This window comes from Pipistrellus kuhlii, unplaced genomic scaffold (genome assembly GCF_014108245.1).
Source record: "Pipistrellus kuhlii isolate mPipKuh1 unplaced genomic scaffold, mPipKuh1.p scaffold_m20_p_18, whole genome shotgun sequence".
NCBI classification, from domain to species: domain Eukaryota; kingdom Metazoa; phylum Chordata; class Mammalia; order Chiroptera; family Vespertilionidae; genus Pipistrellus; species Pipistrellus kuhlii.
In genome coordinates, this window is record NW_023425493.1 from 14,667,526 (window position 1) to 14,681,276 (window position 13,751).

At 37.8% G+C, this 13,751-nt stretch overlaps 1 protein-coding gene across 3 annotated transcripts in view; it reads right to left on the reverse strand.

The window, feature by feature from the left end:
* Window positions 1-13,751, reverse strand: part of HMCN1 (hemicentin 1) — a 349,616-nt gene that overhangs the window by 142,087 nt on the left and 193,778 nt on the right. For all 3 annotated transcript variants that reach the window (XR_006741944.1, XM_045583144.1, XM_036442229.2), the window contains exons 23-30: window positions 10,845-10,972; window positions 8,851-9,123; window positions 7,721-7,816; window positions 6,377-6,571; window positions 4,493-4,623; window positions 4,186-4,333; window positions 1,942-2,068; window positions 785-939 (exon numbers count right to left, since the gene is read on the reverse strand). Coding sequence is in view for 2 of the 3 variants with exons in the window: in XM_045583144.1 (XP_045439100.1) it covers window positions 785-939; window positions 1,942-2,068; window positions 4,186-4,333; window positions 4,493-4,623; window positions 6,377-6,571; window positions 7,721-7,816; window positions 8,851-9,123; window positions 10,845-10,972 (1,253 nt within the window). In the remaining variant the exon portion in view is untranslated. The remainder of the gene's footprint in view (window positions 1-784; window positions 940-1,941; window positions 2,069-4,185; window positions 4,334-4,492; window positions 4,624-6,376; window positions 6,572-7,720; window positions 7,817-8,850; window positions 9,124-10,844; window positions 10,973-13,751) is intronic.

Consider the following 13,751-nt stretch of genomic DNA (forward strand, 5'->3'; position numbering starts at 1 on the left):
CTACTTTGATAACCTGGTCAAGGCAGAATTTGCTAGGTTTCTTCGAGTGTAGAGTTGCTCCCTTTCGCCCTTGTCTTTGGAAAGAAATCACTCTCCCCAGCTCATACCCATGGGGTAAAGTTATATTCTACATCAATGAATCCAAAAACACAGGTCCAAACAACTGCCTATCTTCCATAATTGTTTTACAAAGGAATAGCATTTATACTTTAAAAGACTGTATTTGTGAAACTGCGAAAAATTACTCAAAAAACATTTCCAGTTCACAGTAGAACAGTATAACATCCATCTATTGCTTAAATTTGCCAAGTAAATGCCACTTCCAGTTTCAATTTAATTTATGTATACTTTTTCTGAGACCTGTCCTTCTGTTTGGTGAAGGTTGTTAAAGAGAAAGGTTATAAACTCATGCACATTAAAATGCACTGTGCCCTTTTAGAGGGTCTTTTTTTTTTTACATATGTTCCTTTAAGAATGTAATATATACACACACACACACACACACACACACACACACACACCAATTAGGAATCCATGACCTCTTAAGTGAGATCATATAAAAACCACTAAACCACTTGAAAAACAGTCCATACTTATTGATAAAATGCATTAAAATCAGATGCAACATTCTAGCCTAAAACACATAAAGACAGACTGTTTATTCTAAAGTAGCATTCTAAATTATTCTAAATTATAAAAGAACATTTAATATTAGCGTGAACCCTGCCTTTCAATTTATATGGAGAACTGATACCAATGAAAAGTATGGGGAAGTCTCACTTACTATGGACGGTCAGTTTTATGTCCTTGGCTTGCTTGCCAGCTGCATTGGACACAGTACACTGGTAGCGCCCCTTGTCACTTCTCCGCGCGTTCTTTAAATGTAAAACTTGCCCTCTGTCTAGAAGTTCAATATTAGGATCTCCCAAAAATAAAGGCCTAGAAAAAACAATTTTATTCCATGAGTCCATTTTTATTTTCCTATATTTCCTCTCTTCTTAATCACAACAAAAATCATTGTCAAATGACGATAAAAATCAACGTTGAATTTTTTAGTACAAATCTTTTTTTTAATGATGTGATTAGTACTCCTACTGAGAATAGAATTATTAGACTACTTCACTAATGCAAGTGAGATAACTGTCACTTTAAAATGAAGAGTTCATTTTGAACTTAAAGTGCTGAATAATATTAATAGAAAACTGGTAGTATCATTATCTACTTCAGTCATTCATCCCTTCCTCTTTTTCTTCTGGTTGTTTTGCTTTTTTTTTTGTTTTTGTTTTGTTTTGTTTGTTTTTTTGGGGGGGAGTGGTGTTTGCACAGCCAATATTTCTACTATCATTTAGAAAAGAAAAACCAGGAGTATAGGAGCTCCAGGCCAACCAATATCATTTTCAAACCAATTATCACTATATCAATATCTGGAAAAGTATCTACAATTAAAAAAAATGGTTATTACTTACAAAAGGTAATGATCAGGTCAACTTTTCTAAAAAGTAGATATTATAGTAAATACAAATTTTTTTAATTCATAAGTACTGAAAGATGTTTATGACAAAAGCAGCTCATATATAGTTGTCCAGGAAGTCTTTTTTTGTTATACAGAACCATTTACTGACTATTAAATGCTCACTTTATACAACTGGCAACAGCTTTACTTAATTCTCAAAGCATCAGGGTTATTAAAGTCTATAATATCCCAAGTCATCTCTTTAAAAATCAATTGATCTTTTTAGGAAAACTCACTAGTTTTTAAAAAGTTGCAGTGACTTAACCACAGGATACCTAATTAGAAGCACTGCTCTACTGCAATATTGTCTTCTGTCATGCGCACTCAATAATAGTCCGTGAGGTAAAATAATTAAGAGAAAATCCATATGTGTTTATACATAAATTTCCTATAAATACCCTTGTAACGAATACAGAAAAGATACTCACTTGCCATCTTTGAACCAGTCAATCACTGGGAAGGGAGTGCCCTTCACCTGGCATTCAAGGCTGGTGTCCTGGCCAAGGACAACTGAGATTTCATTGGCAGAGTTGGCACCTATTATGGTGGGTGGGACTTAAACCAAGACATATTATCATGAAAATCTGAAACTTTGCAAAAGGAGTGGGAGAAGGAGACCAGATGATCAATGATTTCTACAGTATTATAACAAGATCTTACTGTCAAACACATCACAGGACAGTCTTTTTTCATATCACATTTAACCAAATGTTAAATTCAAGTACAGGGATACATTCATGAAAGACTTGATAGCAGGGCAATTCTTGGTAGTATAAAACTCATTTTGCTCATTTTGTGGAGTATTAAACTCATGTACATAAGGAGTTTAGAATATGAGTGAGTATGGAAGCTCAGACATTTTACTACTGCTATACATTTTAATGAATGACATAACCAATGTCAATCTTATATGAGTGTTCAAAATTTTACACATCACACCACAGTCCTGCTTAAAATGTATCACCTTCTTTTACAGGGCTCCTACGCTAAAACTGGATCCGAGTATAGTGTTGGCTCTGCTAGTTTTTATTCTCGGAATTATCAAACATATGGAAGAGTTCCTGTACACTGTCCTGAGCTCCGAATCTTCTCCCTTCACATCGTGCCTAGGCAGTTGTCGGCAAACCCATTAGTCAACAGAGCCAAATACCAACAGTACAATGATTGAAATTTCATTTGAGAGCCAAGTTTTTTAAACTTAAACTTCTTCTAACACCACTTCTTCAAAATAGTCTGTGGTATTTTGTGGAAGAGCCACAATCAAGGGGCCAAAGAGCTGCGTGTGGCTCGCGAGTCACGGTTTGCCGACCACTGTGCTAGGGTGTCTGGTTCTTCATCTTCAGGGAAATGAAGGGTTTAACCTCCAGCTGCTAGAGGGTCTCAGCAGGGGAGGGGTATGATCAGATTTGTGTTTTAAAACCATGCTGGCTGTTACATAAAGAGTGGATTCCCATGGTGAAGAGTAGATATTGGGGTGAGTTAGGAGGCTATTATATGGCATTAACGCAGCTTATAAATGATACATTCACAATGGAAATAGAAAGGAGTAAATAATTTAACATGGAATTAGGAAATAGACTTAAGAGGATGTAGGTTTAAGGAGGAGGGGAGACAGGGGTAGGAAGGAGTACCAGGTTCTGCCAGAAGTGAGGGGATGGGTGGAGATACTGGTCACTATGACAGGAATCACCACAGGCGACCAGAACAGACATTCGTTGAGACCACTCAGTTCACCGTGCCAGAGAAGTCTGAGCTGGAGATAAAAATGTGGGAGTCCTCGGCACAGACAAAATTCAAAGCAAATGCCAAGAGAAATGATGCCAATAAGACTAATGGCAGAAAATATTAGTTAGATTGTATAGCCTATACTTAAATATAATAATGGTAATGTTGGTACAGGAAATGCAAAGTACTTCAGACTTTGAGAAGTTTAGTGAGAAAGGTTAATTTTATATTTTTAATTTTATATTTGTATGGTAATTTAAATGTAGCATCATTCCTACTTCCCACCCCAGACTTATAAATCACATGCCCATTTTGGTGAGCAAAATACTGAGAAGAGAGGAAGTCATGCAATCTCTAGGTAAACTCAAATTGGCAAATATAATTTCACACACTAAATTATAAAATTTTAAATTTATGATTATTGTTAAAAAATTAAAAATGTTTTCTTACCCAATTTATTACAGTTATTACCTGTTCTCAGAATTCTCCCCCATTAATTAGAATCAGAGCTGAGGTGATTTAGTTACACAAATTAATTAGTATGCAGGGGAAGGTATATTTTCCATCTAAGTTCAAATACAACCTCGTAACTTCAGGAGATGTCGACAACACGAATGGTACTTACTCTGCCTCATCCTACACAGTAACTACCCAGAGAACTTCCTGCCCATCTAACTGCAGAAATTGACAAGTGTTGCAATTTACTATTTTATGTATAAGATAGTACCAAAAACCCATAGATGTCTCTGTGTGATAAATAATAATATCTTTTAAATCTCCATACAATAGGGTTCTGTTCAACAAATATTAATGATAAAAATAACGGTAGAGTGACAGGCAGATATCTGTCCTATCAATTTATTTTTCTTCTTACTCTTTCAGTCAGCTCTCGTATGTAAGAAATGCATCTATTTGTAGTGTTTTTTTTAAAAAAATGTTTTCCTTACCCAGCACATCGATGTTAAAGTACTTCTGAGAGGAGCCTGCAACATTGATTGCTTTGCAGGAGTATCTTCCTGCATCCTTTGGAGTGGCTTTGAAAAGCTTTAATATCTTCCCGTTGTTCACAATCTGAATAGTGCTGCTTTCAGTCACCTTGAAGGGCCAAAATGCTCAGTGTCATTTCCAATCCCAATTAGGATGCATCATCAAAAATGCAAGTAAAGTTTTCATAGTATTATTAAGAAGAAAGTCTCATCTGAATGATGTCTTTCAGAGGTAAGAAATGAGGAATATTTGGATGTCTCCACTTACCTGGACATCGTCTTTGTACCACGTGATGATGGGAGAGGGAGTACCTTCAACTTCACAGAAGAGATTGGTCAGCTGATTGACCAACACGGACACATTGGTTACTTGTTCTTTATCTTTAATTACTGGAGGAACTGCAAAAAGAGAGGAGTCATAGCTACATACCCTTTTAATATTACTTATAAAGTTTCTTTGTTCAGGCCTTTCGTAAGCAAATTCTATCAGATTTGTGCTTTCAAACCAGCTGGTCATATTGTAAGCACATGCCTTAATAGAAAATGAAAAGTCTTGACCAATGTATTGATGATAAGCAATCCTTATTGAATTTTTTTCTTTTTCAGAGTTTTGAACTGAGGATACACTTCAGGATAAATTGAAGGGAGAACCTATTTATTCTACAAATCACTTAAAATACAAATCACTAGTGTCTTAATTAAGTCAAGTGGGCCTCATTACTTTCCTGATATAAGTGAATATGGCCCAGGGTCTATGGAAGCCAATATCCATCAAATTTTAAAAGGTACGCAGCTTTGACAAAATGACAAAAGTACAAGATTTTCATTGAAGTGTTACTTATAATAGCAAAAAACCGGTAATCTAAATGTTCATTATTAATAGAGGAAGGCTAAGTAAATAATGGCATAGCCATAAAGTGTAGGTATAAATAAGGGTTGGAAATATTGAATAATCTCAAAGATAGATTGTTTTAGCAATACAGACAAGGTGAAGAGTAGTGGATATGAAATGAGGATAGCCCTAGCTGGTTTGGCTCAGTGGAGAGAGTGTCGGCCTGTGAACTGAAGGGTCCCAGCTTTGATTCTAATCAAGGGCACATGCTCAGGTTGTGGGCTTAATCTCCAGTAAGGGGCATGCAGGAGGCAGCTAATCAATAATTCTCTCTCATCATTAATGTTTCTCTCTCTCTTTCCCTCGCCCTTCCTCTTGAAATCAATAAAAATATATTTAAAATATAAATACATAAAAATAAAGAAAGAAAGAAAGAAAGAAAGAAAATGAGGACAGTCCTGCCATGTGTTCAGTGGTTAGAGTGTTGGCCCGGCCCGGATGGTGCTGAGGTTCGATTCCAGGTAAAGGGCACATAACTGGGTTGTGGGATTATTTCTTGGCCCCAGTCAGGACATATGTGGGAGGCAGGCAATAAATGTCTCTGTCTTTCTCTCTCTTCCCCCGACCCCCCTTCTTTCCACTCTTTCTAGAAATTGATGGGAAAAATGTTCTCAGGTGAGGATTATCCAAAAATTAAAATAAAATGAGGACAAAAATGTATATACATTTCTTTGCATATGTATAAATATCTCTGGGAGATACACACGCGTACATATAAAGCTAATGGACTTTCTTTGGTCCTAGAGAGGATTAGTAGATGACTCAGCTCCTGGTCGTGGCACTTTTGACTATATATAGTTTTCTACCATTTGAATTTTGAATGATATAGGTGAAGAGATTAAGTAAAGAAAATAAACAGACACACAGAAACAGTATGGTGATTACTAGAGGGAAAGGAGGGTGAGGGGTAGGAGAGGGTAAAGGGAGAAATAAATGGGATGGAAGGAGACTCGACTTAGGTGGTAAATGCATAACACAATATACAAATGATGTATTATAGAACTATACACCTGAAACCTACATAATTCTATTAACCAATGTCACCCCAATAAATTCAATAAAAATTTAAAAAAATAATAGTTACAATAAAAAATCATGTTTTAATCAAATCAATCAATAAATACAACCAGATCACCAGTTTTGTTTGATAACATTTCTATTCACATTACATAACACTACACTGAGAGAATAACATATATAATAATTTAAAAATATCACATATTCAATTATGTGATTTTTAGCATTTTTATCTGTATTTACCATGGACTTTGAGGTTGTATTTTTTTTCTGTGGTCCCAGCTTCATTGACTACGACACAGATGTACTCTCCATTGTCATGTGGTGTAACAGAAGCAATAACCAACATGGTGCCTTCGTCCAAGATAGAAATACCGGCCTCTCTGCCTGTTAGCTCTCTACCATTCCGTAACCATTTGATGGTTGGTTTGGGAGTACCTAAAAAAGGAATTAAAGCCTTGTGATATTTTACAACAAAATTAGTAATCACTATTAAAGATCCAGTATACTAGGAGGAAATAATTTCTACCCTAAATTGCATGCTACTTTCCAGATAATTTCCCCTGGCACGGGTACCTCTAATTCTTGATTAGTCTTAAGAGACCTATAATCTCTAGTGTAGAGTCTGATCAGAGTTACTTTTATCAAGACGTTCAGATGACAGTAAGAAAAGCATTTTCTTGTGAGACATGGCGCTTAGTGGGAAAAACTATATTAATCAAATAGACTAGATATATAAGGAGTTGTTGGTTGAAAATAAAAGAAGAGGTAAAATAAGATACTATCCTATATAATAAAAGGATAATATGAAAATTGACCCTAATGCTGGAACGACCAGAACGACTGCTCGACCAGTCACAATGAGGTGCATTGACCACCTTTCTATCCTTTTCCCCAGCCAGCAGGCTCCCATCCCCTGATGGTGAACGGGAAACCAGGGGTGGATGGCGGGGGATATGGGCAGCACCAGGCCACACATAGAGGGTTACCCACAGTGGGGGTGAGGCTGGCGAGCAGGTGAGAATGGCTGACCTCTCCGTTCCTCCCCCCAGCTGGCAGGGTCCAATCACCCGACGAACGAGGAACAGGAGTGGGTGGAGGAAGGGAGCAGGGCCAGCTGTAGGCAGCTGGGGAAGATGGCCCTGATTGTAGCCCAGGCCTAGGGACTGTACCAGTGCATGAATTTCGTGTGCTGGGCCTCTAGTCAAAGGAATAAACACAAAGATTGCTCAACGAAATAGACTGCATAAGTGATGTAATAAAATGCTTTACAATTCATATTTTAAATAGGCCTGATAGAATAGAGATGTGAAGTAATGGGAAAGAGCAAGAACTATATGGAAAACATACTAAATGAGGCAAGTGTGAAAGAGCAGAAGGTCTTTTCAATGAAGAAAATAAAATACCTGAGAGGGAAAAACTCCTATTCAAATAGCTGTTATTTGAAAGAGAGGTTAGTTTCTACAATATTATGCCCAGATATTATAACAAGGACTTACAAATGGGATTTTAGGGATTGATGTGGGCTCAGTATAGAAGAAACAAGTTGACATTGCACCAATGCCCATATGTCTGAGTGGTACACACCTTTCGCAGGACATGGAAATGCAATGCGCTGATTGGCCACTCTTTCTTGGAATGGGGTGTTATATGGAGGTTCCAGATCTTCCAGTGTAGGTGGTTCTATTAGAAAAACACATGTATTATTTCAGACTTGGACAAAGTACTAAGGACCATGCTAAGTTCGATACCTACTTATCTTTCCTTCTTGCCTTTGCATTGGTATTCTCCCTGACCAGGAATGTTCTTCACCCTGATTTCCACATGGCTGGTTCCTTAGAGTCAACAAGATCTTACTTTAAATATCACCTCCTCACAGGAGGACTACCTGACAATCCAACCTAATGTAGCCAACTGCTAGGAGCATCACCCTATTTTAATTTTCCACCAAGCACTTAGATGATCCATTTATTTGTTTGCTTGCTCTATGCCTATTCACAGTGGAACAGCTCATTTGCCTTTTTCATGACTTTCTCCTACTGCCAAAAACAAGACAGACACTTGGTAGGAGCTGGATAAATATTTGTAGCTTGAAGGAACAATCAAACTCTCTAAACAAGGCCAACATCATTACAGCAAACCGTGGAACTAGATTTTCTAGGGATCAATACTGAGCACACCCTACCACTCCAACTCACTCTGCCCCAAATTTCTCCCAAACCAAAGAGAGTGGGCGGGGCATGATCTGGGACTGATGCCATCATCTACATTAGGGGTGTCGAACTCAATCAGAGAAGGGGCCAAAATCTAAAATCCAGCCTAAATCGCGGGCCGAATGGTTTACTGAACAGTCATAAACTGTCACTGTGATGGAAACGCAGCGGAGTGCAGTGATGACAACGCGGTGCGGGCCACATTGCAAGGCCTGGCGGGACGGATTTGGCCCGCGGGCCTTGTGTTTGACACATGTGATCTACATCATTCATGGCAATTTCATTTTCAAAGGTAAACATACAAAAATGGAGGTTTAGTAAGAGCAGGGTTTCATTTCTTTCTAGAATGGTTCTCCTTTCAAAGTTGAGTAAAGAGTCATGTATAGAAATCTTCTGAAAGTGACCCAAGACTATCCAGGATTATATATTTTATATGTAGTCACCAGCCATTGTCTCACACTCCCAACCCCCACCATATACATATCTCTCTATGCCCCAAATCACCTTGGACGTGGAGTGTTATCTCTGTTTCATCGCTGCCTGCTATGTTAGCAGCAACACATGTGTATACTCCGGCATCTGAGAGCATGGCTTGGTTGATGCTTAACGTTCCACCTGAATGGCTAACATGCTGGACTCCATCAACCAGCACAGCGCTTCCACCCTTAAACCAGGTGATGACAGGAAGAGGCGTCCCTTGAGCATTGCACGGAATGTCCACTCTTTGGCCAACTTGGACTTTCAGAAGTTTAGGGCCACGCTGTATCTTTGGAGGAACTGGAAACAACAACTGAGTATCCATAATTCAATTTTTAAAAATTCCCTTCCTTTTCTCACTTTAAGTGAGAGCCCCTTACCAAGAGGCAGGATGACAGACTGGAATAACTTCAGCATGTGGACCTAGGCTCCGGCCACTTACTAACTCTGTGCTCTGGGGTCAGCAAACTGCGGCTCGTGAGCCACAGGCGGCTCTTTGGCCCCTTTAGTGTGACTCTTCCACAAAATACCACGGCCTGGGTGAGTCTATTTTGAAGAAGTGGCGTTAGAAGAAGTTTAAGTTTAAAAAACTTGGCTCTCAAAAGAAATTTCGATCGTTGGACTGTTGATATTTGGCTCTGTTGACTAATGAGTTTGCCAACCACTGCTCTAGGGTGAGCTGGTCAATTTCCCAAGGCCTGCTTATTTCCTAAGCCAGACAAAATAACCTCTTCCACATCAATGCGCTGCAAGGACTATGGGACATAATACATGCATAATGCCTTGTTCTAAACTTGAGGGAGAGCAAGCACTTAAAAATTTTGTCATTAGGTTTCCTTTAATCTGTAAATAATTTAAGGTATAAAACCCTATTAAAAGGTAATCGAGATCATTTCCATAAGAGACTAAAACAAAAAGCATTTCTCTCTAAATATTCTTAATTTTTGTTCTCTTGAAGCTTGAGCCAGACAGTAAGACAATGTTCTCATAAAGGGCTCTGCTAATTTCGAGAAGAAAATCAAGATCAAGTCTCCATTATTTCTCTTTACTTACCCTCCCATAGAAATTTAAATGAGATAACTTACCAAAGCACTGGCATGTATTATTGGGTTCCACATACATGCAATATGTGCTATAGAATCAAAGAGACCCATAAGGATATAATCAGGATTCATATACCTTATCCCCCTAAAAATAACACACTCATCTGTCCTTTTTTTTAAACTTAATATTTAAATAATACTTTCTATAGATTGTTACTAACAAGAAGCCTATAAGTTTGATAGTATTATTGTCATTATTTCATGAAGGAGAAAACTAAAGACGAGAGCGGTATGGTAACATGCCTAGTGCCCTAGGACTAGTAGATGGAGAACTCTCATTGGATTTCAAATCCCAGGACCAATAGGATACTAATGTAGTAACTAATCTGAGAGTGAAATCAAGTCGATACTATCTGAGAAAATTTCTTCTGTTTGAATACCCAGCACCTACACAAGGCCTGGCTTAGCTATGTACTTGCTACCAGTGAGTATGCTTTGGTTTAATGAATAATTGAACAGACTATGATAAATTGAGGCAATAAAGTAGGCTAATTAGTTTTAAAGTAGTCAAAAATCTAGGAAGCAGATTGTTTTCAGTTACTGAACTCTTGGAATAGTGAAAATGACTATTTAACTACTATTAAATTATTTCTTGAGAACTCACATTCACTTCAAAAAGCCACCAGTCTGAATACATTTTTATTACTGCTTTTAAAAGTAGTCAAAAGTCACTGTAGACATCAAATACAATTGAGATCCAAAAATTTAATATTGTTCATTTGAGGGAAAGGGAAAGGGGGAGAGTTGTTTACAGGTGGCAGATATACTTTTCAGAGTCGGTGAAAGAAAATCACATCTCAGATTTAAAAAAAAAAATTTTCTCTCTAATTATTCTATGTACAATTTGGAAGCTACTTATCAAAGAAACTAGGAAGATGGAGCTCCCCGAGGCCAGTACGCCTTCATTTCAGAACTCACCGTGAACACTTAATTTAACTGACTGAGTCACATTCCCGGCAATGTTTGTGGCAACGCAAAGATACATGCCACTGTCTGACACGCGGGCCTCTGTGATCTTCATGGAGCCAGAAGGGAGGAATGTGTGTCTGAAAGAAATAAACCACATAGCTGACTACAGAACACAAGAATTTCAATACCCCCCTAAGCACTGTGGAATTACTACTCTGCAAGCAGGTTTCGAAACTGTTTTCCCAGCTCTAATGTCTTTTTGTACAGCTTAAAAGCCAGCTTAGGTGCATAATTATCTTGTGTAGTCTTGTATGATGTGCTTGCAAATACAAAATCAGTTTTCATTTTCTTTTAAACCTAATCTAATGGTCTGAAATCATCAAGTAACTGCACATCTCTGGTTTATCAAGCTGCAGGTACACAAAGCAAATGTATATTTTAGTAAATTGATGTATTTTGAATACTTTATTCTATTTATACAAATTTATTTAAAAATTTAGTGTGCTAAAATCAAGGCAAGAGAAGGGACATGTGCATTTTGAATATATTCCTCCTATAGAAACATAAGTTGGGTGAACCAGACCCACATATAAAAACTTTATTATATTAACTAAACTAAAAACTTTATTCTATTCATTGTACTAAAAAACAGAGACAACAAACAAAGGAATGTCAGTAAGAACAAAGGCCCAATTTGCACATTCAACAAGAAACAGATAAGTCACCGAGAACGGTGCAGGGTGTTTAAAAGAGGCAATTCTTAGATAACACCAATGGCTAACGAGCAAGTGGGAGCATTCTGGGCTCCTGGGAAGTCAGTCCCAAGAAACTGAGACAGAGGCAAGACATCACTGTACAGCCATCTGACTGGCAAAGATGTGTAAGCATTAATTATAATATGGAAACAGGTACAGCTAGATCCTATTGGTGGGAGAGCTAACTAGTACTACCCCTTTGGAGAGCAATTCAGCCACGTCTACAAAGCTGAAAACAGGAATTCCTTCTGCCTGGAAACTGTAGTGCTAGGTACAGGGCGTAAAGAAACACATGCAAGTGTATATAGAGAGACATATAAAAAGATAGTCACTGAAAAGTCTTGTTTGTAAAACTAAAATAAATTTTAAAAAGAAAAAGAAAAAAGGAAAGAAAAGAAAAGCAAACAAGAACATGCATGTCCATAAATAGGGAAAGGTATATACAAAATATAGAAAATACATATGGTAGTTAAGTTAAATAAACTAAATCTATATGTATAAAAATGGGTTGACATTAAATTAATATATAATATTATTAATATAATAATATATAATAATATATAACATGTTACAGTGGCAAATGAAAAACACTCAAAACAACATTTAAAATACAGGGCCTGGCCAGAGTGGCTCAGTTGGTTAGAGTATGGAGTGCCATCCTCAACACCAGAAGGTGGAGGTTTTGATTCCTGGTCAGGGCACATACCCAGGTTGTGAGTCACATCCCTGAATAGGGCATTTGTGGGTGGCAACTGATCAGTGTTTCTCTCTCACATCTATGTTTCTCTCTCTCTCTCTCTCTCTCTCTCTCTCTCTCTCTCTCTATCTCTATCTCTATCTCTATCTCTGTCTCTCACTCTAAAATAAAATAAAAATCAAACACAGAAAACAATATTATATTCTATACTATGCAGGTGTAGGATGCACACCAAGTCTACAGCAGTGCTTACCCTGGGAAGAAAGAAGAGATTAAGGAAGGGAACAATGAAACTTCAACTGCAACTTTTATCTATAAGGTGTTTCTTTTATTAGAAACTACTCAAAGCAACTATTTCTTCAAAGAAATAGTAAAATTATGCCAAGTTCTTCTTGCTTATCTTTTCTCTCATTAGAAGCAAAACTACAGTAGCATGAATTTATATCTTCATAACTATGTATCAATAAGTATAATAGACAATAGCAAAAGGCTATAATTCTTATTCCACCAGTAACTTTTGGCATAATATTGAATTAAAATAGTACTGCTCTCATTTTTTAGAACTAGAGACAAGGAGTGTGGAATAGACATTATCTTATATAATTTTTCAGGGAAGTATTATCCCCATTTTATAAACAACAAATCTGAGGCACAAAGAGATCCAGCGGAAAAACTGCCAAAAGTCGCAGGCAAGCTTTAAGTGGCAGAGGTAAATTTAACATCTGCATGGCAACAAAGGCTGTGCTGTTAAAGGCTCTGGCATTCTGCTTCCCATGACACTGAGCTTATCAAATACTACTAGCCCTACGCACAAATCCGTGTGCCAGTAGCTCTCTGCCACCCTCCTGTAGCCCCTCCCATCAGAGCTTGCTGCCCTGCCCCTTCCTGTAGCTTTTTGCCCCCTGCTTGCACTTGGCTGCCCCACCCTCTTGCTGGTCCGAGACCTGCTCTTTAGGCCAATGGTCATTACGCCTCAAGGTGTAACGGACAATTAGCATATTCCTCTCTTATTATATAGGATACTGTCTCCGTGGGCCTTTATTTGTACAAGGGTTTAATCAACAAGAGTTTTATAAAACCAACCAATAAAAATCAAATCCTAAACATCTGTATTGTGTTTTATTCTCCAGTGGGATAAATGGAATCTATGTGTAATATGAGCTTTGTGCATTCATGAATCTCTGTACAAACAGGCTCCGTTTTAATAACCACCAGTTTGGCTCAGCGGATGTCGATCTGCAGACTGAAAGGTCCCAGGTTCGATTCCGGTCAAGGGCATGTACATTGGTTGCCAGCACATCCCCAGTAGGAGGTGTGCAGGAGGCAGCTGATAGATGTCTCTCTCATCGATGTTTCTAGCTCTCTATCCCTCTCTCTTCCTCTCTGTAAAAAATCGATAAAATATATATATTTTAAAAAAATAGCCACCTTGTCAGATGCACCTGTGGAAAATTATGTTATAGC